Here is a 26,383-nt window from a genome sequence, read left to right as displayed (position 1 = left end):
ATTTCAATTATTGAGTTAAACAATAAAAGTATAAATTGGATTAGTTAGCAAAAATTAACAAAATGAACTTTAAAAAAAATTAGTTTTAATAGAGTTCACAGTGATAACTTGTCAACCCAGTAGATATTTTCTTTTAATAAACTTTAATTGTAGTTAACAGTAGTGAATCTAGGTCATAGATTTCGCTTTCCTAGATGCTTGTCAGTCAGTCAGTCAGCTACAACGTAGGATCAGGCACATAGATGCATCGGTCCAAGTTGCCATACCTCATTAACACAACAAGATGGACACCGGATTCATAAAAGTAGTTAATTCAGTGATGGTAATATATGAAAGAAAGATTGTAATAAGGATATAGTACAGGAAGAAAGAATTACTTCGTAAAAAAAAAAGATATGAAGCGATTTTAATCTCTTAGTTTAAGGGAAGACAGAGAGTGTATACACCGATACTTGTCATCTAAATATACTTGAATTCTAGTGTTGATTTTAGCACTGTAACTGAAAGCGTATGTATATCACTGCATTTCACTATTTTATAATCTCAAATTATGTCAATAATTCGAAATAATTCAATACATTAGCTGATATGTGTAGTTGCCGGTCGGCGGCCTATTCTCCGCTGGGAGTAACAAGTGCAAGTAATTAAGTAATGTGTAATTGAAAAGAAAGCAACGAATTTCAATGAATTTGTCATATTCTGCAAATATTATTACTCTTGTTTTTCTTTAAACCTTAAATATGATTAGTTATTATTGACTTTTATCCTATCATATGTGAAGAAATTCTTATAGCTTACTTCGGCCTAAAGATAATGACAATGTTGTTGTCTAGAAAGATTATGAAAACTTACTGCACAACTAAACTACATAGATTAGGGAACGCAACTCCATCATATTCATCATCCTAAACAACAAATCTTTACCATTGTTAAATACAATATACAAACTTGATATTGATTGAGATCATAAGAAATAATAATACTCTATTTAGATGTTTCATTTTTATTATTATCAAGAGTTTGATTCTTTAACAATTTATAATCCTTTAATCACTTCACTAAGTCACATATTGATTTGTATAGTGTCAGAATTCTAGTAAACATTTGTTTCTTTTGAACGTTAAAATATAGTAGAAACATTGGTTATTCCATGAAATGAAACATAAACTGTATATTCAACGAAAATATATCCTATCTTAATCTGTCTTTATATTCGTCTTAATACATTATTACTGATATCACAGCTAATATTTTCATTACACTTAGGCTTATATTTGAAATTTGCCCTTGTTCCTTAATAACATTTTGTATCCTTTTAATTTTGTTTATTCTTCATTGTTCCAGCTATCATTTCAACTGATCTCCTTAATGTCTAGATCTTTACTAAATGAGATCAAATATTATACATTTATTTTTTTTTTTAATTAGCTTACATCACCACACATTGAAAGGCATACATACATACAACATACATATATCAGCTTAACGAAGTTGAGCAAACATAGATTATTTATAATGTAGTACAATGTTTATCAATACGATATCATGATTATATCCCATATCTAACAATTTTAATGTCTTTTATGTAAGTGATTATACAACTTCATAAAAAAATTCCGTGGCTTGGTTGAAGTTAGAAATTAACACCGTTGGATGCCGGCTGGCTCAGTGGTTTAGAGGTTAAGAGTTCGCGCGCGAAACCGATAGGTCCTGGGTTTGAATCCAACGGAGTGGGATGGTGGATGCACACTTCTGAGGAGTCCTTCAATAGGACAAACTAGCCGTCTAGTGCTTCCATGTTCTCCATAATGGTCTAGCTTCAACTAACTCATGATTTCAACGATTTAAAAATTATAATTAAGAGAAAAGTCATTTTTTTGCATTATAGGTCTTTGATTTTATCTTAATAGAATTTAGTAAAGTGTTATAACCTTACGTTTCTCAATGTTCCATTAGTAATCTATAGATTAGAAACAATCCGACTAGATATGGATGTGCAATTTGAGAGTATATTTTCGTAAACAAGAGACTTGGACTTGTTTTCGCTTGAAGATTTGCAACAATGTTGGTTAAGTTACTAATATCTGGTAAATAATTCGTAAAATCTCCATTTACCAAACAAAATCGAGATGCTTTCTTTTGAGCTAACAACTACAGTTTTCATATTCTCAAAAAAATTTGTAACACTTATCTCTTTCTTGGCCGAATAAGGCTTAAGAAACAGTTCTACTGGTTAATGTTATCCATATCTTATGTTTGACTCTTTTTCTTCACGTCTGTTCTGTATACATTTTTCACTAACTATTTGAACATTTCAAATTCCGTAACTGTAAAATCTTTAATGAGTGATATTTAACTGTTTATTTCTCTAAGTTTTTGATTTTTGTACTGGTTAGTGTTATTTTTAGCGAGTTCGTTTTCTACGGGATGGAGTAGCTAACCATATGCCCAATCCCCCTCTTTTATCCGTGCTTGGGACCGGTAGTAGCTCCAGAGAGGCTCCAGGTGGAGATTTTTCTACTACGAAACAGTAATTCAAGCCGTTCTCATTCTTATGATGGAAAGACAAGTCAGTTTTCGATTAATTTAGTCATTAAGAGTTTTGTTCAAGATTACTTCCGTTTTGATTCAATGTAATGATTACTCAATGTAGTATTTGTTTTCTTTTTCTCGTATGATATTTTATTCTGTATAATATGCAATATTCTTGTATTCCATTGACATTAACTATGTTCAGTATGTGATTTGTTATAACTCAAAGTATTTTTCATATATATGGTTTCATCCTAATTATTAATCAAAATGGGTGTACAATCAATATATAAATGAGTGTATTTTCTACTAGAATCGTCGTCGTCGTCGTCGTGTTTAGGGGTTAATAAATCATCACTTATACCAGTCTTTGTGTTCTTACTTTCGCGTCGTGAGAATTGCAGAGATCCCTCGTTCCTAGTATAAGTGATAAGCGTTTCCGACATAACAATCAGCGACGACCAGATATAAAAAGTAGCATTAAAAGAGTCAAGACAATAAGCATTCAAACGACAAGTTATAACAATCACCACTAGTACACCAATCGTCAAACGATCAATTTGTACTTTTAACTCATGATGTTTGGTTATGTAATCTATTTCGTTGTTATGATTGTCTAATAAACTATTTTGATTGATTTAATATTTTCATAATCGCATATAAATATTACTGTATATTAGAATAAAATTGATGAGGATTTAATTAGAAACAATATTAATCGCTTATATGTATTGTTCTGTAAACAAGTCGACGAATATATAATAATATACTGTAAAGTAAACACAAATACAGAAGTAGACCAACATTGAGAATTTTTAGAAAGAAAAGATTCAAACCATCATCATCAAATCATTTAGTATGATATTCTATTTACTGGTAGTTTTATTATTAAAAAATGAGAGAAAGAATTAAATCCATTACAATTTCATATTAATATCAACTGATTTCAGCTTGGAAACCATCGACAAAAGGACTAAGGTTTATGGATATGAACAGTTAGTTGGCAACCCAATGGTAGAAAGAGATATAATAGTGTGTTCACCTAAAGATTTTAGAATTCAATGATCCTTGAGAAGATCTTAAGTACCGATCGCTGAGGAGTTTTGCACCAAGATAAGACATTTTCCCAGTGTTTCCTTGGTTTTTAATGACTTATCTTGTTCATTTTAATAGTCTGTGAGATAAGTGGAGCTTCATAAATTGAACTTATCTTCAAATAAAAACTACATGGATTAAAAATAGTTTCAATGACTTACCAGCTGATGTGACTTCATCATCTTCATCTAAAATATCGTCATCAGAGAGAATGTTCGGCTCAGTGTAGAAGCTTGCCCATTTTGTACTTGAAACAGCAGCTAGAATAGCTCCCTGAATTGTTCGATTATTTTTGGATGTAAAAAAATGCAATAAGACTGTACGGTTATTATTGTGGTAGAAAACTAGCAATTATAACGGGACGAGTATTTAAAGTGTTAAACTCTTGCAATCGCTCTACCTGATTATAGAGACCGAAATCATATAACTATTTTCTCGATCAAATTGGACCCAATACAATTCATTTTGTCTTGTTTCCAATGAAAAAATATATACAATTTTAAAATTTACAATGGATAGTTTATATTCAATAGTGGAATCTAGGAAGTGCTGGACGAAGTCTCGAATAGAATGACACACTAATTCTAGATTCCATTGCTAGAAACAATCTATGCACATTCTAAATGATCTTGTAATATAAAAGCAATAATCGAAATAATGCTTAAAGTACACACATATGTCAGTAAAGACCAATTAAAATTCAGTACGGAATATCAATAAAGAGGTAATTTAAATGGTTGACAATAGTTGTACAACGGTTGTGATTACCCACCACCCATTGATGAGAAATTTTAGGGTGTGATTAAAAAACTTAGAAATAAGTGATTAGTAAGCTTGTTTTTGAAGGTGTGTGATCAAGTGGTAATGAACAAACATAACGTTAATTGTAAGAGTTTGTTAATTGGCTGTAAACTGTGCTTTTTTGCAATTTGACTAGTTCAAAGCCAAGAAGCACCAAGTACTTTGATTGGATGTAAAAATTTGCATTTTTTACATTTGAATTTTATTTTAAATAAATAATTCTCTCTGACTGTTCCATCCAAGTTCTGATAAAAATTTTAACTTCTAAATAAAGGAGACTCCGATTCTATTCGACTGCCCTTCTATACTCCTGTCTGTGAATGAATATCAGGATAAACATCTACCTGGAGTTTGTACTGATGATGTCGTTCAGAAGAATGATGAAAGCTCCACGACTAAACCATTCAGCTCAGAGAATAAAATCCCATCAAAATTCTTTCAATCAAGTAGAAATGAAAGTGAAGTCGTTAGGTATGGTGATAAGAGAAATAATATGCGATCATTAGAATATAATTTGAGAAAAACTAATAACTGCTTTTAATAGTTGATAATAGTGATTACTGGACTTAAAAGGTTGTCAAATGTAGTACGGCAAATCAACGTTAATGATAACTTAAACTTATTGGTACTAATTTTCAGTAAACACTAAAAGGTAAAAAAAATCTTGTTGTATAGAAGATAAGAGTTATCAGATGAAACAGTTAAACGACTTCATGAAGAAAGAGATTAAAAAAATTAATTGATGTTACTTTTTTAACGAATTGTAACAAAAGAATTCAAATCAAATTGTAAGTGGTTCTAAAAAGGGCCTTTACTCGGTCTCCTAACAGTTCAGATTTTCCTGAACAATGGCCACACAGTCAGTCAGCTATAACGTAGGATCAGGCACATATATGCATCGGTCCAAGTTGCCATACCTCATTAACACAACAAGATGAATACCGGATTCATAAAAGTAGTTAATTCAGAGGTGGTAATATATAAAAGAAAGATTGCAATAAGGATATAGTACAGGAAGAAAGAATTAGTTCGTAGAAAAAAAGATATGAATCAATTTTAATCTCATAGTTTAAAAGAAGACAGAGAGTGCATACACCGACGCCACTGTCATCGATTCTGAGCCATGTCACCTACAGTCTCCAACCATTGGTTACGACAGTCACGCGGACGCCATCCAATTAGTCTGCATCTATCAACAAGGCTAAGACTAGAAGTTAGTGACTTCAAGCACTGATGCCACGTTTTGGTTTGGCCGTCCCTAATTTTTTTCCAACCAACCCCAACACTAGTCAGCATTACGTGTCGCGGTAATCGTAGTGTTCAGGCATACGTAACACGTACTCGACCATCTCAGTAGATGAAGATTCACAACCTCATCAACTGATTCACCATCATTCACTAATACAATGCGTCTAACCTCATCTTCACTTAGCCGGTAATCACAGCACCAGCTCGGTTCGTAAATCGCGCCTCACATGGTTTAGTGGAATTCATGGAATTGTAGGAGTAGGTCGCATGCACAAAAAAATGAAACATTGCATTGCAGTGACAAAAAATCCAAGTGCTTCCATCGGCAGTTTCACTTGGTGCTAAGCAAGATTGTACATGTCACAGAGTCTGTTGTCGTGGACATCTTCGTCAGTGTCGTTGTCTCAGTCACAAAATTCTTCTGAGTTTATAGAATTAATTTCATTTTCGTCATTACTTAATGTGGCATGCAAATCGATGTTTGTTCGGTAGTTGGTACTTGTCACTTGTTGGATCAACGGCATTGTAATATCCATGGAAGTGGAGGCTTCCATCTGAAACTCAGTTGCTGCAGATAAGGTCAACGGTGTTGGAGCCATCCTTCCGTAAACCACTTGATGCACAGAGTTATAAACAACACTACATCGTTCTTCAGACATACGCCTTACCAAGGAATATAATACATTTTTAATGCTTTTTAATTGACAGTAGCAAGGCCGGTGAGGTAGATGTCTGACTGTAACCATCTGTCACTTTTGTGTTCACTTCAGCATTAGTATGTGTACAGTAGGCCAAAACATGACGACATGGCAATCCGTTTTTTAATGCAAAAACTACACGAATAATTGATGGAATTTCCGGAGACGGTCCACTAACCTTTAATAAACTTACAAAAGATGAAGGCCGGATATTGAGTGTTCATTGAAGTCCTTCATCAACAAGATAATAACACTAATGAAATTACATCCTTCGTCTAATCATCTGTAAGGATCCTCTAAGTGTTCTACAGCCATTTCTCCAACTTACAAATTTAATATACGACTTCTGATCTCTATGGAAATGAGAATCTCGTACCGCATAGTGACAGTATGCTGCCACCGTTCATAAGTTTTATGGTGCTCTCTTTAACGCTTTCAAGTAATTGAAACGCTACCAGATACAATATATTCAAGAACATGTTATCTGTTCCCATGACAATGTGAGAAACAACAGAACTTGTACTTTGTACGATATTTTCATCCAATTTAAGAAATCGTCAATTTAAAAAATAAATAAATAAATAACCAATTATAACGAATGTAAAACATTTAATTGGACAAGACGGAATGATTGAAAAATGGGATCAAAAAAGAAAATACAAAAACCGGGTGTTAGCGGGACACACCGGATTAAAGCATGCTCAATTCACGATTGCTTTGGTGCACGCTGATTGGTTAATTCTTATCCAATCAGCACTAGTCGATAGTTGGAGAATACTCTAGAATCTTCTCATGCAAAAAACTATAAATATACTGACGTTTTCTCTATTGGGCTTCTGGCTTGCATCTTACTTCCATCTAACCTTGTTATTTGGAATATAATCTCTTTCCTGTTCAACCGTGTTCTGATTTGGGGTCTTGTTGAGTGAATCGGTGTCCGAGAATACTAAGCAATAGGAATAGCTGGGACATAACCGTAAGAAGAAAGAGATTATAACACCGGGCATACATTTAAATTGTTACCAATGAAAATATAAATTTTTAAAATTATTAAATTTACAAAAAAGAGAAATGTTTGAAGCTGTAAAGCTTTCTTTGACTAATTTGTTAAATATTCAATGATGTGGAAAACATCTATGAAATGAAGTAGGCAACGATACCGAGTGATATTCACCATAACTTTAAGAAACAGAAAAGGAGTATAATGGAAAATGTTAGCAAAAAAACAGAATCATATATCCGATGAATTCGAATTGTAGTAAAGCTAAAAATCAACATTTATAAAATATCAAATGAGGTTTTATGGATATGATAGTAATTTTAATAGTTGAGATCATAAATCAATGGAAGCTAGACCACCATGGAAAATCTGGAAGCACTGAAAGGTCGTTTAATCCCATTGTGGGACTTCTGAGAAGTGCGCATCCACGACTCCGCCTCACGAGATTCGAACCCAGGACATATTAGTCTTACGCGCGAACATTTAACCTCTAGACCACTGAGCTGGCCAGCATCCAACGATGTGAATGTCTAACCTCAACCAATCCACGAAATCGTGCGACCATCTCCGATTGTACTGAGGTAGATACCCATATCTACGAGATATGGATTAGCTCCACTGGTCACAATTTCTCACTAGAACTCTGAGAATTATCTCACGAAGCTAGTTACCAGTGAACACATGATAACCTGGAAGCACGCTCACACCGTCGGACGTTGGCTCAGTGGTCTAGAGGTTAAGTGTTTGCACGCGAGACCGAAGGCCCTGAGTTCGAATCTTGAGAGCGGGATCATGAATGCGTACTGCTGAGGAGTCCCACAACAGGAGAAAAAACAGCCGTCTAGTGCTTCCAGGTTTTCAATGGTGGTTTAGCATCAATCGGTTCATGATCTCAGTTAATAACCTAATAATCTCCATATCCCTAAACTGATATTGATTAAGCCTCAAGTTTAAGAGATTCCTAGACAGTTTAAAAACCATTAAGAAATTGTCAGTGTTAAGCATTTAAGTACTAAACGTACTAAGGATTTAAATCCAACTGTGTAATACTCAACCAAATGTAAGTGTATTGTATTTATTTCATCTTTTGTCTCACTTCTTTAAACAATCTAAAAACTTGACTTTAAAATAAACTCCTTTTCTCATATATTTTTAATCCTTGCCAATTTTTCTTTTTCACTACTTCATCTCTTTTTTGAAAGAAAATCTCATTTCCTGTTTTCATTTATTTAATGTTCATAATAATAATTATTTTATGAATTTATAGTAAGGAGTTAATCTGTAGGGGGAAAAAAGACTTAATTCAAGATTTTATTTTATAGACTGGTAACAAAACTTTCTAATTTTGTCTGGAGCCTCTCTTAGGTTACTGCCGTTCCCAAGCCCGGATAAAGGATGAGGGTTGGGTATAAGGCCAAAGAAACGCTAAATATTAAAAAAAACGCAACTTTACAAAACGAAAAATGTTATCCTAGAGAATAAAATTTGAAAACAAAATTCACAAGACCAATAACAGGACAGATATTATCGTAGAATTATTCAAGACAATGATACCTTACGTCTTTGTATATTTTTTGTTGTTAATAACTCATTTAATGGACATTTACTTCGGATCAGTAATGTTAATTAGGATTAAAATAAATGGATTAGTGTTCGACCGGATGTGAATACTCTATTTTCCTTAATGTTATATCAGAACGACGATTGACAGAATGGTAACTCTCGAAACTAACCTATACACGATTATTACTTACTTACTTACTCCTGTTACTCCCAATGGAGCATAGGACGCCGACTACCATTCTCCAACCCACTCTGTCCTGAGCCTCCTTTTTCGGATATGTCAATTTTGTGTTCATTTTTCACATTTCTGTTTCCATTTCTCGTCGTAATGTGTACTTTGGTCTTCCTCTCTTCTATTGGCCTTGAGGACACCAAGTGAGGAATTGCCTTGTGACGCAATTGGATGCTTTCCTTATTGTGTGTTCTATCCACTTCCATCGCTTCTTCCTGATTTCTTCTTCCACTGGGATCTGGTTTGTTCTCTCCTACAGTAGGTTTTTGCTGATAGTGTTTGGCCAACGGATTCAAAGTATTTTGCGTGGACAACTGTTAATAAACACTTGCATCTTCTGAATGATGACTTTCGTAGTTCTCCAAGTTCTCACCCCTAAAGTAGAACTGTGTTGACATTTGTATTGAGAATTCTGACTTTGGTGTTGTTTGATAGTTGTTTTGAGTTTCAGATGTTCTTTAGTTGTAAATATGTTGCTCTTGCTTTGCCGATCCGCGCATGTATCAAATCCACCGTGTTCATCAATGATGCTTCCCAGATATGTAATGGCTGCATGCTGTGTGGTAACGGAGAATCTTGCTTTACCCTTTGTGTATGTTGAGAACTACTGCTGCTGAGGCTCCTGATACACTATTATTACACATATTCTTAACGTATAATTATTGAGTAATAAGATTACTGTGTCTATGTATTCCGTTTATTATAAGTTTTTTGTTGACACATTAGCTACAGTCATACGACTTACTATTCTTAATTTGTTATCAGTCCATTACTCACTCTTTCTCCCATTCAGAGCCACTTTTGGCTTGTTCAGGTATATTTGGTACTTTTCAGTTCGTGATGTGATACGTTCCTGTATGTCTTTATATAAAAATATATATAAATAATTATAGTGGAAACTGGTTGTTGACTTTTAAATTTAAGGTAGGACATAGAGAGAAGCTTGTGATGAACTTATTAGAACTTAGCTGTTGGCTCAAGATTAACAGTTCTTGTCGGGAGTGTGATTGGTGAGTTTGAACACACCAGGCTATCGAGGAAAAAGGAGACGCAAAATGTACCAAATCAGAATCAGAATTTTGATTGTTGATTTGGCGCGTGATATTGGCCAGCTGTCCCAAAGACATAACACCCTGTCTAAGTGCTCGTATACCACAGCTCATTTAAACCTTTTATCGGGTGAGTTCAATTCATGGTATTCAAGTGATGTGGAGTGTTTTTACAAAAATTAGACAAGGGAATGTATATTTTAAGTTCACAGATCAGATTGGTCAAGATGGAAGAACCACGGATTTGAAACCAATGGTGTACATAGGCTCTATGGTCGAAAACGAGAGCGAACAATGTAAGAATTTACTTCAATCACTGTAAACCATGGATCTATTGTAATGAACTGTAACTATCTGAACAAATATATTAGCGTCAAGTTTCAAATTATTTTTATGTTTTCCACCATCCAGAATCGTATATGTTTTTAAGTGACAGGTAAAAAAAATCGTACACAAAATACAGAATAAAATTACCTTAAGTTTGCGCCTAGCATTAAAACGCCTCATTTCTTCAACTGTTTCATGTAGATGTGTTTTAGATGCACGAGCTTTTTGACTAATCCATGGATGACGTAAAGCTTCTTCAATTGTTAATCTCTGTGTTGGATCCACTTCTAATAAACGTGATACTAAATCTCTTGCTTCCGGTGATATCATATTCCATACTTGAGGTTGACGCTATAAAAAAAATAGAGAAAAATTCACTAGCAAACTATCGTTAGTTTTATATTTCCTAACTTTATTATCAAATCTCTACTGGTGAGCTAGACGATAAGCAATGCTAACCTTAATCGGTATCTATAAACTTGAGGAAAATCAAATTCGTTGTAGGGTTCGCAACCATTTCAACTTGCCTGTCATATCTAGGGACGTTATCATTGAGTTATATAGGTGATACTCATTGCTAACAAATGGAAACTAAAAAGAAAACTAAGCTCAGTGGTTTAATCGATTGCTTTTGGGGGGGAATTCGATTGTTTAAAATATTAAATTATTTACACTAAATCCAGTCGAGTGAATAAAAATAAGTAACCAAAATGTCAGGATCAACATTTACGACTGTAAACTTTGGGTTCGAGAATCAAGGAATCACTATCAATGACATTGCATAGTAATCGTGATCTATCATGAACTAAATGAAGTTAGGTTTGTGGACCATTATAACGTAATTCAAAGGCCTTAAAATATCGTGCTTTCTGTTAAACCTGTGCGTCATAGGTTTGAACACATTTAGAGTACTGGATGCGCCTATACAGTAACCTAAAACTGTTGTTCAGCGCTCTGTGACTTTATATATATATATATATATATATATATATATATATATATATATATATATATATATATATATATATATATATATATATATATATATATATATATATATATATATATATATAATCAACAATAAAATGGAAATATTTGCATATTTTAAAATAAAACACAGGAGCATACGTGATAACGTCCAGAGACTATTTGTGTAAATAAAACATCTCGTGTTCCATAAAACGGTAAAGAACCACTAAGTAGAAGAAACAATAAAACACCGCAACTCCATGCATCTACAGCTTTTCCATATGGTTCATGACGAATCATTTCAGGAGCCATATAATGTGGAGTTCCAATGCGACCTAAAGTATGAGAAAATAGGAGTTCATCATTACAATGTTTGATATGAGAAGTTTCAGTTGGGCATTGCTTTTCTATCGACACTCGTCATAAATGAAATCAGTTTTTACCTAACAAGTATTTTCATCGTATAGGTTACATAAAATATTGAGGAACAACTCTGTTGTGCTTTGAAGGAATGAATTTTAATATACATACTACATATTCTATCAAAGGATAAACAAAAAGAAAAATATGTCAACTGCTGCTGCATTTTCGCCTTGCTAACAAGTACCAGTTTGTGACTTATTACTAATTGCCTTCAACAACTGGGCCATAATTGTAATTATACTCAATAAAGAATAATAACCTTACTATTTAAATTTACCACAGGAACAGTTGAAAGAACGAATAGAAATTCAGAGCACAAGTATACAAAAACGCTTACGTACATATTCAATCATAACAATAATGATTACATGGAGCATAAAAGGAGGTCAATTCAATATGGATAAAAGTATTATCTTATGTTTCAATCACGAAGACTGTCGAAATATTCCTAGCGCTTTGTATGCTCTATGATAAAATGAATTCACTATTTATATACCCTGAAAGGTAATAAGTCATTCAACTGATATCACAATTTGTAATACAAACAAGAAATAATCAGTTTTACCTACATTTTGTCATAATAATAATAATAATAATAATAATAATAATAATAATAATAATAATAATGAAATAGGAAGGGGATATTTTCACTTACCACACTGATCAGAACGTAGAGAAACAAAAATTTCTTGATCAACCGTTATCGGTGAATCTGTATGAGTTTATTTTTGTTAATATACAACAGAGAAGTAATATGAAAGGGATAAGTAAGACAAACATAATATACAAAGCATTATGACAGAAAATTATAACAGTCACGCAATAATATTGTAGATTCTGGTGGGGGAGGGTGACATAGTTAAAAATTGAACTAACCTCAATAGGTGACCGACCTAACCAGTGGACCAAAAAGACCACCTTCGCCATCCCGTTATATTGACACAAAGGTTAATACAGGTCACCTGGCCTTCTATTCATGCCTTTGAAGATTGAAAGCAACAACTTATTATTACGAATATCTTAGTCTACCATTCGATGTATATCATTTATGTCCATAACAAAGAAATCCCGTTATATGAGTTCGAGCTCCGCAGAAAGCATCAGTTCTCTCTATTTAATAATTATTTTTCTGGATAACTGTTTCTTCTTATTTATGGGCTACACTATCTTTTAGTGAACCTTATTGTTCATCGTTCATATTATTCTTCAAGATTAATTTTCAGCTCTACTCACAGATATATTTTGTGTTATATGATTATCTTTTATGGAGACAGTGAAGAACTGTTTGCAAAGGACTAACCGTTTTGTTCTTATCATATTTGGTGTTGTGTAAAATTTGAGGTGTTGCTGTTTTGCAAACCCCTCATCTCTTGATTGTTGTGTTAATTAAGTGCCGATGATCGTATTCTCATAACAATTGACAAAACTTTGACAAAAATTTAACCTGAGCAAAAATCTGAGACAGCTTCCTTCATGACTAAGAGTTGTGGTTTTTGAAAGTGAGGTTACATGTACTTGATTGTACATGTTTTCTCACCATTATTCACCAAAGGTGGGACGAGTTAGTGACCAATGTTGAAATTAAAAACAGAATAGTATAGACAAATATCAAATCAACTGATGAGATGAGCGGGACAAGTGTCGCACATATTCAACCACAGCCTACATTAACGTGTAACGCTGACATGAGTAGATTCGAAGAAAGCTAGAGCAGATCAAAATAAAACTTATGATGAGCCTATAAAGTCATTAACTGTCAACCTAAAACGTGTTGTCACGTGAAGCCTGTATGTTTGAGGTACCAGCGGTGACGGTGCTGAGTATTCGGTGACATCATACGATAAAGTCCAGAACCAGTTAAAGTGAGGCAGATGAATTCACTTTTTGTCTTCCCCTAAAACTTGACTTTCATTACTACTTCATACTTTTTATTACTTGAGAAAATTTACTGATCTCAACCATATTTTGTATGTTTAGTTTTCTTACTATCAAGGATAATGTTATTTCGGAACCTTGGTTGATTACTTATATTTTAACTTCATCTCTATGTAGTTAAATCATGTAGCAACTTGTGTCGACGCATATATATGCCATATGAATATAGCCGACTTCTCATAATAAAAACGATCGACTTCCATCCTGTTATGATTGGAAAACTTAACAATTAATTGATATCAGAAGGGGTTTTGTGGAGATTGTAGTAATTTAAACAGTTGATATCATGAGTCAATTGAAGCTAGGCCACCATGGAAAACCTGGAAGCACTGGACGGCCGTTTCTTCACAGTATGGAACTCCTTTGAAATCTCCACAAAACCCCTTCTGATAAAGTATTTTAATGACAAACTAGGTATTACCATAAAAAAACTATTTATAATAAGTATTTATGATATAATATATAAACAAATGACAAGAGTATTAAAACTATAAAGGATAATACAAATAATATTATCATACCTCCATTCACTTGATTTGTATCCAAATTTAGATGTATGGCTAGACCGAAACCGCCAAGTTTTACAGGTGCTGAATTCTCTTTACTTGCTAAGACAACACAATGTGGTTTTAAATCACGATGAATAATATTATTCTCATGACAATAATGTATAGCTTCTAGAATTTGTCGTAGATAATGACTAAATTACATAAATAGAAGAGGAATGAACTTTTGATACATGTTTCCTTAATAAATAAATATTAGAATAATAAGTAGTAGAATGTAATCGGGAGGAAGGCCTACATCTAGGTTTCGAGTAAGTTGATACCCTTTATCAAGACGTGTCTGAAATCTCGAGGGAACTGATTTACACGTGGGATTGGAACCTGGGTCAATCAGCTTCACATTCAAAGGCATTACCATTGAGTCACTAGGACTGAGACTGACCCCATGTACTGGTTGTGAGATCATGGATTAGGAAACTGGTTGACCTGGGCTCGAATCACACGGGAATTATCAGTTCTTTCAAACTGCAGGCTTTCCTGCCAATTATGCCCAAACACAAAAAGATGATAAGACTATGTTTAACATTTCAGCTATAAAGAGTACAGTTAATATAATTTGTCAAGTGTAAGTGATTTAAAGCATACACAATCATACTCAAACTTTTAATCCTATAGTTAGAAAGCAGATCTACTTGTTATTGATCATGATACTAGTTAGAATGCTGATGAGGCGGTATATCAGTTCTCTTAAGACAGGATGAACTTGACTAGTGATTGTAAACGAGCAAGAGCTTTCCTTAAGACTGCATCAAAAACCACCTGATGCCACACAAAGTACACTATGATGTTGCGTTACCTAGAATCAAGTCTATACCGGCTATACGGAAATTCGATTGCGAAATAATACAACGTTAGTTACTACTCAGTGATTAAAAAGTTTAGGTACTTCAATTCTATAGAAAGTCAATCAAGACACAATTATCTTAATAGGAGAGGTCCTAACAGAGACACAGATTGATATATATTAGTATGCTAGGCGGACGTATCACTTGCATTGATTTTGTTGATATTTCTTTTTGATAAGCAGTAAATAATACAATACTTGGGTTCACAGCTTTTACCAAACACTTAACATTCACTACTTCATTACAGATATGTTAAATGTCACGTAAATATCTACATTCAGATTACAGATATATTTACTTCAAAACATCAAGAAAAGAATACAGCCAGAGTAATTCATGATAATACAACTAAATAACTTTGTAACTAGATAAATGATAATCAGGGCTAATCCCCTTAGTAGTATAGAACATACTGAAGTACAAAATGACATACTAACCTTGCCACTGCTTCACTATAAACAAAGCCAGCTGTTGCACGTTTCACAATTTCAAATGCCAAATCAGCACCTTTCATACTTTAAGAAAAGAAAAGCATAATTATAAAGCAATTAGATTTCCTATGATTAATCCTTGTGCCTAATACAGTTTGATAATCTACGATTTGGTTTAATGTTCATACCAAACAAGCAATATTAGACAAAAAACCTAATAAGCAAAGATGAACAGTGGATAGCAGTGTAATCCAGGACGCGCGTCACTTCATCCTATTTACCACTCGTCAGCTGGATGTACCTGCATCTCAGAGCTGATGTTCAATCTGGGACTCGAACCCAGTACCGTTCGCTTCAAACCCTATCACATTATCCACTTAGCTACTGAGTCCTAATAGCCACCAGTATGTGCTATAGGGCGAAGTTTAAATTCACTTGGTGTTGCTTAGTTGTATCTTCCCATTATTATTTAGGACTGCAATCGATCAGAAAGAAACGTTTACGTCAAATGGTCGATTGTTTTAATAACATCCATTTCTACTAATCATATAGGTTTATCTAGAACTAAATATTGTTAAAATATTTTCTATAAAAGTAATTATTTTTTTAATAGTTGAAATTCACGAGCCAATTGAAGCTAGACCACAATGGAAAATCTAGAAGTACTGAACGGCCGTTTAACCCTAGTATGAGACTCCTCAGCAGTGCGCATCCACGATCCCGCCTCGCGAGATTCGAACCCAAGAAATATCACAGTCTTGCAAGTGAGCGCTTAACCTCTAAACCGTTCAACCATCAAATTACTATAATATCCACAAAACACATTTTTGATTATAAAAATTAATTATCTCAAATGTCATAAAAAATATTCTCAAGATTATAAATTCCTTGACAAATCTATAAATAAACGTTATTCCGTTTCACACAAAAACAGATAGTAGCTAGCAGTGAAATACAGGATACGCGTTTTTTCCTATTTAGGACTTCTCCAGGATTCCAATGCTAGCCATTATCCGTCTTAGCATATAATGCTTTTAAATTAAAGCTATATCAAGGCAATACGCATAGAATGCACATATGCCAATAAGAGACTGATCAATTTCAGTCCAAAAACATCAATGGGAAGATTCAAACAAACAATGCCAAGCGAAATTATTTTGTTGCTTGCTGGACAAAATTTATTTAATATAGATGTAAAAAAACATACTGTTTATAAAAATTAGATAAATTTAGAAAATGTCAACTAAGTTGATTGATTTAATGGGTATATAGTCGCCGTGATATCTGACAGTTTTAATTTTATTCTTATGTATAAACTATGACTGAAATATTATTGATTATTCTAGTTTATTGTGTTGCTTAAACTGAAATTCAGTTGTAGCTAATTCTTTTTTACAATTAAAATAAACGTTTTCTAAATTAAAACTACATAAATAATCAGGGTTTTTGTGAATATTATAGTAACTTTTAATAGTTGAATTCATGAGTTAGTTTAGGCTAGACCAGAATAGAAAACCTGCAAACACTGGATAGCTGTTTCGTCCAAATACAGGACTCCTTAGAAGTGTTTATCCATACCGGTCCAGCTTCGATTGACTCATGAATTCAACTATTAAAAAACTATAATATCCACAAAAGCTCTCTGTAATTATATTCATCATATTCTCACTAGTGACGGTCTCCTGGAGTTCTAGTGAGAAGCAGTGACCAGTGGATCTCGACCGGGTCTGTTGTGTGATAGTAACTCAATGAAGACAATGGTGGATGTGTCGCTGAATTTCATGGATTGGCTGAAGTTAGATATTAACAACGTTAGATACCGGCCGGCTCAATGGTCTTGAGGTTAAACGTTCGTGCGCGAGATTGATGGGACCTGGGTTCGAATCTCGCAAGATGAGATGGTGGATGCGCACTGCTGAGGCGTCCCATGCTAGGACGAAACAACCATCCAGTGCTTCCAGATTTTCCATGCTGGTCTAGCTTTCATTGACTCATGAATTCAACTATAAAATTACTATATATACACATACGTTATAATGGAGATAAGGGTGTGAAATTACAACTTTGGAGAGACTATGACACGAATAATTACTATTGACATCTTCATTGTGTAATTAGTAGACAGTTGTTATGTTGTATTTTTAGATATTCCTATTTAAAAGCATTCGTTTGACTTATAAATAGTTATAATGTCTCATGGTTCTTAATTTATCGTCGATTATTTCTCCATTACTCTAGTTTTGTATTACTGATGACTGTGTTATGTACATATTAGAATTCTTTAATTGTGTTACTGTGTGATTAAAACTATTTGGTATATCATCTTATAACTTTCGAGTCATTATTGAGCAGAATACAACATAGAACTAATCTCTGTTTTATCATCTTCTTCTGACTAGGCACTATGTTAAAAGAAGCCCAAGGACTAATAAGCATCAAAGCCTTGGTTGTTGTTTACTGCTTGGTGTGTCAATTGGGTAATAGGTCGCCAGTTCCATTGAGAATATAAGCTAACTAGTCGATAGTCGGATTAGATAGAGAGATGAGTCATACAACTGCTTTCCTACAATTATATCCTGACCACACAGACCCCAATGGAAATGAAGCTTTTTCCGGTCGTATCAATATTTTAGGAAAATTGTATTATTCATAGTGATTCACGTCTTCTTTTTGTTTATATTTAATAATGAATTTCGATCAGTCTCTTTCGGAATAGTGCACACCTTAGTGGATATATCAATTTTCTCCTGTAGTAACGAATTCATAATAACATAAAATGTCATAAATACTGAACCAGTTAGTATCAATTTGGACGTAGTAGCTAAGTAGATAACACATTAACACTTGAAGATTTAGGTACCAGTTTCGTATCTTAGTGTAAATATCAACACTGAAGTACACTTATGTTGAGCTTACAAGTTCTGAATTAAACGAAACACGCGTCCTAAATTCTACTGATATTAGGACATAAAAGATTCTAAGTAAGAGAAGAGAATTCAATGTAGCAGAATGTACTCATTTTAATGAAAATTGTTTTTCTTTTTAACATATTGCTGAATAATTTGTTTGGAAAGTTAATTTTATTAGCAATAACACAACCGATAATATATCAATTAAATAGATGTTGAAAAAGCATTAATAGGAACGTATCTTTAGATGACTTCAGTTTTTTTCCGTAAATGGAGTAGTGAAACAAGCCATTGAAATCATGAACCAATCAATTTGAGACCACCAGTAATAACCTGAAAGAACTGAACGGCCGTTTCGTCCTAGCGTGGAACTCCTCAACAGAGCGCATTCACGATCCCGTACGCAGGACTCGAATCAAGAACCTTCGGTCCCACGCGTACCCTTAACCTCTAGACCACTGAGGATAGAGTACCTATAATAGGCTCCCTCATATGTGTTTACCAACCCAACTGCTCTAGTGAAGATAGTTACATAAGCTGTACTCAAATACATTTACTCTTGTGCTCGTAAACACTTACTGTGATGAATAGAGAAAGGCTTCACAAGATTTATTAACACCGCCATCCTTTCACACTCGATAGATACTGGACATATTAAAATAGATCAAGCCTTCACGATTTTTTATCCCAAAAAATCTACCCCAATGATCAAGATTATGACTCATCTACGTAGCAGAAGTCATGGGAGCAACTGCAAAAGACCTGACTTATGTTTCCAAAAGAAGAATGTTCGAACTCTATGTTTACCTTGATTCACGACTGGATCACTACATATTCAACCTATATATTGTAAACCCCAGCGGAGGGAAAAATCAGAAGCGCTGGAAGTAAATAGGACATACATTAAGGAAAGCATCCAACTGCACCACAAGGCAAACCCTCACTAGAAATCCTCAAGGCCAAATGAAAAGAGGAAGACCAAAGAACAGATTACGTGGAGAAACGGAGACAGACAGACATGAAAAGAACAAACAAAAATTGGATAGAACTAGAAAGGAAGGCCCAGGACAGAGTGAGTTGGAGAATGCTGGTCGGCGATCTATGCTCCATTGGGAGTAACAGGCGTAAGTAAGTAAGTAAACATTGTAAACGCTTGTTACCAATTCTCTTTGTATTTATATCTGCTCTGCCCCGTTCCAAATTCACAGATTCATTTTTCTCAGTTCACATGAATTTCTCATCACAATCCCCTTGACAATATCTCTCTTATTATATCTACACAATGTTATCATTATTTTATTATATTGAATATAACTCGACTCCTCACAGCCAATTCTCCTACCCTTTTATAACTTACAAATGATACATATTCGAAGTAATTAAGTTGTAACAGATGCAAACGTACAACATCTTATTTTTAAAACTTACAATATTGTTTAATTCATTAATACATCTCCTATTTTGGCTTTTGTATTCCACAATAATTATGAATGGTAGAGTAGAATGGTGAAATTATTGAGGACAATTATTCATTCCAATCTTCTTTACTTTTGAATATTCTATGAAAACTTTTAAATTGCTAAATTAAATGTTCATTAACTTGTAACCCTGAAAAAGATCAAATCATAGTTTCATTTTATTTTATTCCCTTCGGCTCAGAATCGATCACATTGGCATAGGTGTATACACATTTTGTCTTCCTTTAAACTATGAGATTAAAATCGCTTCACATATTTCTGTCTACCAACTAATTCTTTATTCCTGTATTTCCTTATGCACAATCTACCACTGAATTAACTTTTTAATTAATTCGTGTTCATCTTGTTGTGCTAATGAGGTATGGCGTATGTGTGCCTGGTCGTACGATATAGCCGACTGACTGACTTATTCTCTTTAACATCATAAAATCCGTACGAAAGGAAAGAAAACAGTGATGAAGAAAAAGACTTACTATTCAAATATCATGTATAACATTCCATCACTACTGTAAGTTTCTACTAATTCAACAATATGTGGATGCTTCAGTAAGTGGCATATACTCGCTTCACGTTTTAAGTCTAAATTGATGAAGAAAGAGAACAAAAAATTAATCAGAAACAAATGATCATAGTCAATAGAGAATTTCGCTATCATATAAAGATTAGAAACATTTTAACCTTCTTTTAAAGTTTTTTTAAGCAAAGATGGGTAGTGGCTAACAGTGGAATCCAAGACGCCCGTTTCGTCCGCACACGATGCACATATGCAAACAGGGGACTGATCAATTGCAATCCTCAATAACAATGGGAAGATATAAGTAAACAACACCAAGGGAATTTAAACTTCACCCCATTGCACAAGAAGGTGGCTGTCAGGACTTAGTAACTAAGTGGATAACGCGATAGCGTTTGAAGCGAACGGTACTGGTTTCGAGTCCCAGAGTGAACATCAACTCTGAGTTGCAGGTACATCCAACTGACGAGTCCCAAATAGGATTAAACGCGCATCCTGAATTACAGTGCTAGTCACTATCTATCTTTGCTTAAAAAGCTTGTGACTTAGGGCTATATCGAGGCAATCCGCACAAGATGCACATATGCCAATAATTGACTGATCAATTGCAGTTCCAAATAACAGTGGGGAGATATAAGTAAAACAATAGCAAGTCGATTCTTTTAAAGTGCTTAGAACTGCTTTCCTTTTCAATTGACATACATCAAGAAAGTTTTTTTTCGAAATTTAGAATTATATGATCATTCATAGCTTGATTCCATAACAAACTTCATCAACGCCCATCCAATACCAAATACAGGAATCAAAGTCAGGATCTTTAGGTCTATTTTCGTATTTGGATTTATATTGTTATTATATGTTTACTTTATCAAGCAACTGAACTATATACATGCCTGTAGCTGCTGCGTTGACATGGTGGTGATCCAGTTGGGATATATTGGCTGGAACATTTATTCGTTTACACCCTACCTTACCTATCAGCTTGGTTGTAGTATGGTAAGACTAAAAGCATCAACTTAAGGCTCAAAGGAGAAGTCGTACTGCTGGTTGTATTTTATAATGTGGAGAAATTAAGGTATCCTCAAACAAAAAAACATCAGTAGTGATTTTTCTTCCTCACAACGGAAAGATGGAGTCAGGAAAGATCGGTACCGAAGTTGCTACATGTAACTTCGTCCACAGATTTTCACTGCTGACAGTAAGATCTTGAAAGTAAGAAAATAACACATCAAGAACTCACTACGAATTCATGTATGACCGGTCTTAATCAGTTGTCCCTTGAAATCAGTGATTACACTTCCAAATCACATAGATCAGTATTAATCCACTTTTCTTTTCATGTACCTTAAGGAGAAGTATCGTACCAAGGTGTTGGCAACCACATACTACAAGGAACACTTAAAACTGAACCACCCATCAACGAACTTAATTAAGTCTCGACTGTATATGCTTTAATGAAATTTCATAAATCGTAAACGAACAAATATTTCTTTATACTTTAATCAAACCGTTTAAAGAAAAACTCTACTTCAGCTGAACTACAAATCTTCTCCACCGTCTCAAAAAACTCTACTTTCTGAAAATATATTGTGACTAATGAATTTCCAAACAACTATAAATCAAATTCACTTAGTGTTGTTTTATTTGCATCTTCCAATTGTTATTTAAGACTGTAATTGATCAGTCACTAATAGGCATATAAGCATCCTGTGCGGGTTGCCTCGATATAGCCTTAAGTCATAAGCTTTTTAAGCAAAGACAGATAATGGCTAGCAATGAATATCAAACAGAACGAAAGGGAAAGAATTTTTTAACTAGGCAATTTTTAAATTCCTAAACTGTTTGAATAAAAACTAATATTCCCGTTTGGAGAAATTGAATTCTAGAAGTTGATTATGAAAGTCATACCTAATTATTCGATTAACATGTATATATGTTCTTTAGTGTATTATCAATTATTTTTCAGGTTAGCGTTTTTTAGCGAGTTAGTTTTCTACGGGATGGGGTCGCTAACCCCATGCCCAACCCTTCTCCTTTATCCGGGCTTAGGACCGGTAGTAACTCTAGAAGAGCGGCCTATGCTCCTCCACGAGGAGTAACAGGCGTAAGTAATTAAGTAATAGTGCATTATCAATGATATTACTGGACGATATACGTTGTTCAGTGTTTATGTATATTTTCAATTATTAGAATACTAGACACTGTAAATTAGAGTTTATAATTGTTGTTATTGTTGTTTTTATTTAGTTGAATTGTAAAGTAGTCCTGTTACATATATCACAAACTATAGATTCTTATATATATGGTTAATTAAGTGTATATAAACAAATCTACAATTGTTCTATCTGAGTGTGTAACATAGTGGACTAAATTAATATCATAGGATCGCCTTTCTTTTTCCTAACGGTATTTTTTATAACTATTGGTCTGGAAATGAAATGAATAGTGAACTGATTGTAATGTTCAGGATTCAGAAGGATATGAAATAGGATTTACAATGTATAGGATTTCAAATAAATAAAGAATTACATATAAGAATAACTTGTTTACATTTAAGCTTTACATAGCTACAAGGATTAACTTGTTAAGGTTTTATGTATCTATCTTGACTGTACAACTTTTTTAAATAACTATGATTTCTTTGATATACACAATGAGGTTATATATGTTAGAATTTATGTTTTAAAAGCTTGATAACTAAAAATCTATGTCAATAACCCATAAGTATAAACTAATCAATTCAACAATTTCCTTGACATCATAAACAAGAAGCAGGTTATCAACATTAAATTGCACTAGTTAATATTCATTAATTTCAGTGTGTTAACTGTAATTAAAGCACTTTTACGTAAACATTTCATGTTGTTAATAAAATCGGTCAAGTCCTATACTACTAACCGTAGGTTTTTTAAAACTTATCAACATAGTATTTTTTTTAACGATTCCATGAATTGCTTTTATCAGTATAGGGTTGTGGAGATTGTTAAGTTTTTGATAAAGATCATGAACCGACTGATGTTAGATCACTATTAAAAACCTGGAAGCACCAGATGACTATTTCTTCCTATTGTGAGACTCCTCAGCAGTGCGCATCCACGACCCCGTTCACGGGATTCGAACTCAGGACCTTTTGTCTCGCTCGCCAACGCTTAACCACTAGACCACTGAGTCAGCATCTAATGGTGTTAATGTCTAATTTCAACCGATCCGCGCACTTCTGAGAAGTCTAACCATAGGACGGAACAGTCATTCAGTACTTCTAGGTCCTCAATGGTGGTCTAACAACAATCAGTTCATGATTTCAATCCAGAATTAGTTTGACTTCGACTTTACCATCCCTTGGTATAATCCCTTGAATTGGTGAGTCAATATGCAAGGTTTTCAATGTTACTGCAGTTCATCGAGTATAATAATATCACGGACGAAGCGACGTTCATATTAGATGATAAGTTTCATGCAAGTTGGTCAGCTTGTGATCTTTCATCGTCTTAGGAATTTTCAGATGGAAGATGTTGAAATCAAAGTAGATTAGTAATGAAGAAGTCTAATTATCGACAGAACAACCTATGATACTTCTTTTTGAAGTTGGCAACTACTAGTTTAAGTTTTGTAGGGTAAAACGGTAGGTTGGGTCATTAAGATGGAAATCAGTGGTTGTAAAAACAAACTGGCATGACTTAAAATCAATTTCAGTGTCTCCAAATGTTCTGAAACACCTGAGGATGAGAAGAGCCTATTCTACTTCACTAAATGCTCTTCTGTTTCCATGAGTATATAACCTCTATCAAGACAGTCCTAGTTACTATCTTCACATGGTAACGTTTTCTATGATGGTGAGATGACAATTAGATAAAATTCGGTGCTTGAGCTGGTTTGGTAGACATGGAAGATCTACCCAGGGCGGTGGAAGAAACCTTATTTCCAAACTATTGATGTACATAGGCTCCAGGATCCTGAGAGGGTGAATAGTGAGTAAACCTATTTTGGTCTTCGGTTACCATATGACTGCATCTCTTGATTTTGCCGCATTCCAATGTGGAATAGACCTCCTACGCAAGAGGCTAGACTAGACCAATAAATCATAATTATTCAATCCTTCTATAATCGATATCACTGATAACAATGAAAATGATGTATCAGATCGAGAAAATTCTCCTAGTATAAACAAAATTGTAATGTCAGTAATTATTATTCAACTATGTATAATGATCAAAATAGATTTTTCTAATAACTGTTACTTATTTAGGCTGAAAACAATAATAAAACTTATTCTTTTTTACGTTCCAGTTCATTACTTTCATATAAAAACTCAATAAATTAACTTAATGGTAATAGTAAGTAAAAATCGAACTAAATCTTTTAGTCAAAAGAGAGGATTTCTTCTTCTCACATTTTCTTTCTGTTTTTTTTTTCATCTCATTGGTGCTGTGCACATGGATGGATGTATATGTGTCTATATGTGTGTATGAATGAAATTATAAATAAGAAAATGAGTGTAAGATAGACAGGTAGATAGACAACGATAGTAACCATATTTAAGCATTAATTTAATATTTTAGAAAATGGGAAAGGAGAAAAAAAAGTTCCACTTAAAAATAAAAAAAAAACAAATTGACCGACGTTTTTCCAACGATACACACGAATATATAAGGGGAAAAAAAGAAGTTATAAATGAGGGGGGGGGAAATAAGGTAAATAGATAGTTTCGATCGTTAGACATATATAAAGATACATACACTCACATTTGTACGTTTACAAAACCTTACAGATAGGAATTAAGATATCCATTGAAATCATTCAATGAAGAAATTGTTGTGACGATATAATTTTAATAAAACCTAAGGTTAGAGTAACAAATTGTCAATTATTAAAAGAAAAAAATGTGGGTTCAATACTTATTACTTAATATCCAATAGAAGGAAATAAAAAAAACAAACGATATTTGAGCAAACATATGTTTCTATAATAATGTCTAAGAAAGACAGTATAACACATTCATGATTCTTTTAATGAATCATTTGGTGTTATGTATAGATTGAAAAGAATTAGAACTAATGTTGATAGTGTTATAAGCAAAGATGGATAGTGACTAGCAGTGGAATCGAGGATGCACGTTTTGTCGTATGTAGGACTATTTATATCGATGTACTTACAGTTTAGAGTTGATGTTCGATACAAAATTTGAACTCAATACCGTTCACTGAAAACGCCATAACGCGTTATACACTTAGCTACCAAGTCAAGATAGCCACTAGCTTGTGCAATCGCCTTAACTTTAATTTATCGTGTGTTAGTTGTTTTAATTTTATCATTGTTATCTATGTCTGTCACTTATCAGTCTCCTATTGGTATATGTGGATACTGAGAGTATCCTTTTGATATGATTTTAAATTACAAGCATTATAAACAGCTGAAAAGTTCGAAATAGGACAAAACGCGCGTCCTAGATTCCTTTCTTAGCCACTATCCATCCCTGTTTATAATGCTTGTAACTTAAGGCAATATCGAGGTAATCTACACAGGATGTATATATGCCAATAAGAGTCAATGCGAGGATTCAAACATCCAATGCAAAATGAATTAATGTGAAGTTATTTAAATACATGATTTCTGGGTTTGTGTACATCCATAGTGTACGACCACATATTGCAACTATTGTGAGTTGCAATTAATAATGATAAATGGTTTGGTTGAGAAACTAGCGCGCACTTCGGCTATACTAGACGCAACTTTGGAATAATAGTAGGTATATTGCTTCTACATTTTAG

The 26,383-nt window shown here is 33.7% G+C and overlaps 1 protein-coding gene across 1 annotated transcript in view; it reads right to left on the bottom strand.

The window, feature by feature from the left end:
• Window positions 1–26,383, bottom strand: part of MS3_00010719 (uncharacterized protein) — a gene marked incomplete at both ends in the record, with an annotated part of 55,936 nt that overhangs the window by 26,368 nt on the left and 3,185 nt on the right. The window contains 7 exons of the mRNA XM_051219113.1: window positions 3,789–3,900; window positions 10,693–10,896; window positions 11,674–11,849; window positions 12,593–12,649; window positions 14,394–14,572; window positions 15,721–15,798; window positions 20,575–20,680. Coding sequence (XP_051067283.1) covers window positions 3,789–3,900; window positions 10,693–10,896; window positions 11,674–11,849; window positions 12,593–12,649; window positions 14,394–14,572; window positions 15,721–15,798; window positions 20,575–20,680 — 912 coding nt within the window. The remainder of the gene's footprint in view (window positions 1–3,788; window positions 3,901–10,692; window positions 10,897–11,673; window positions 11,850–12,592; window positions 12,650–14,393; window positions 14,573–15,720; window positions 15,799–20,574; window positions 20,681–26,383) is intronic.

Source organism: Schistosoma haematobium, chromosome 2 (assembly GCF_000699445.3).
Source record: "Schistosoma haematobium chromosome 2, whole genome shotgun sequence".
NCBI classification, from domain to species: Eukaryota; Metazoa; Platyhelminthes; class Trematoda; order Strigeidida; family Schistosomatidae; genus Schistosoma; species Schistosoma haematobium.
This window is presented reverse-complemented; position numbering and strand designations above follow the sequence as displayed.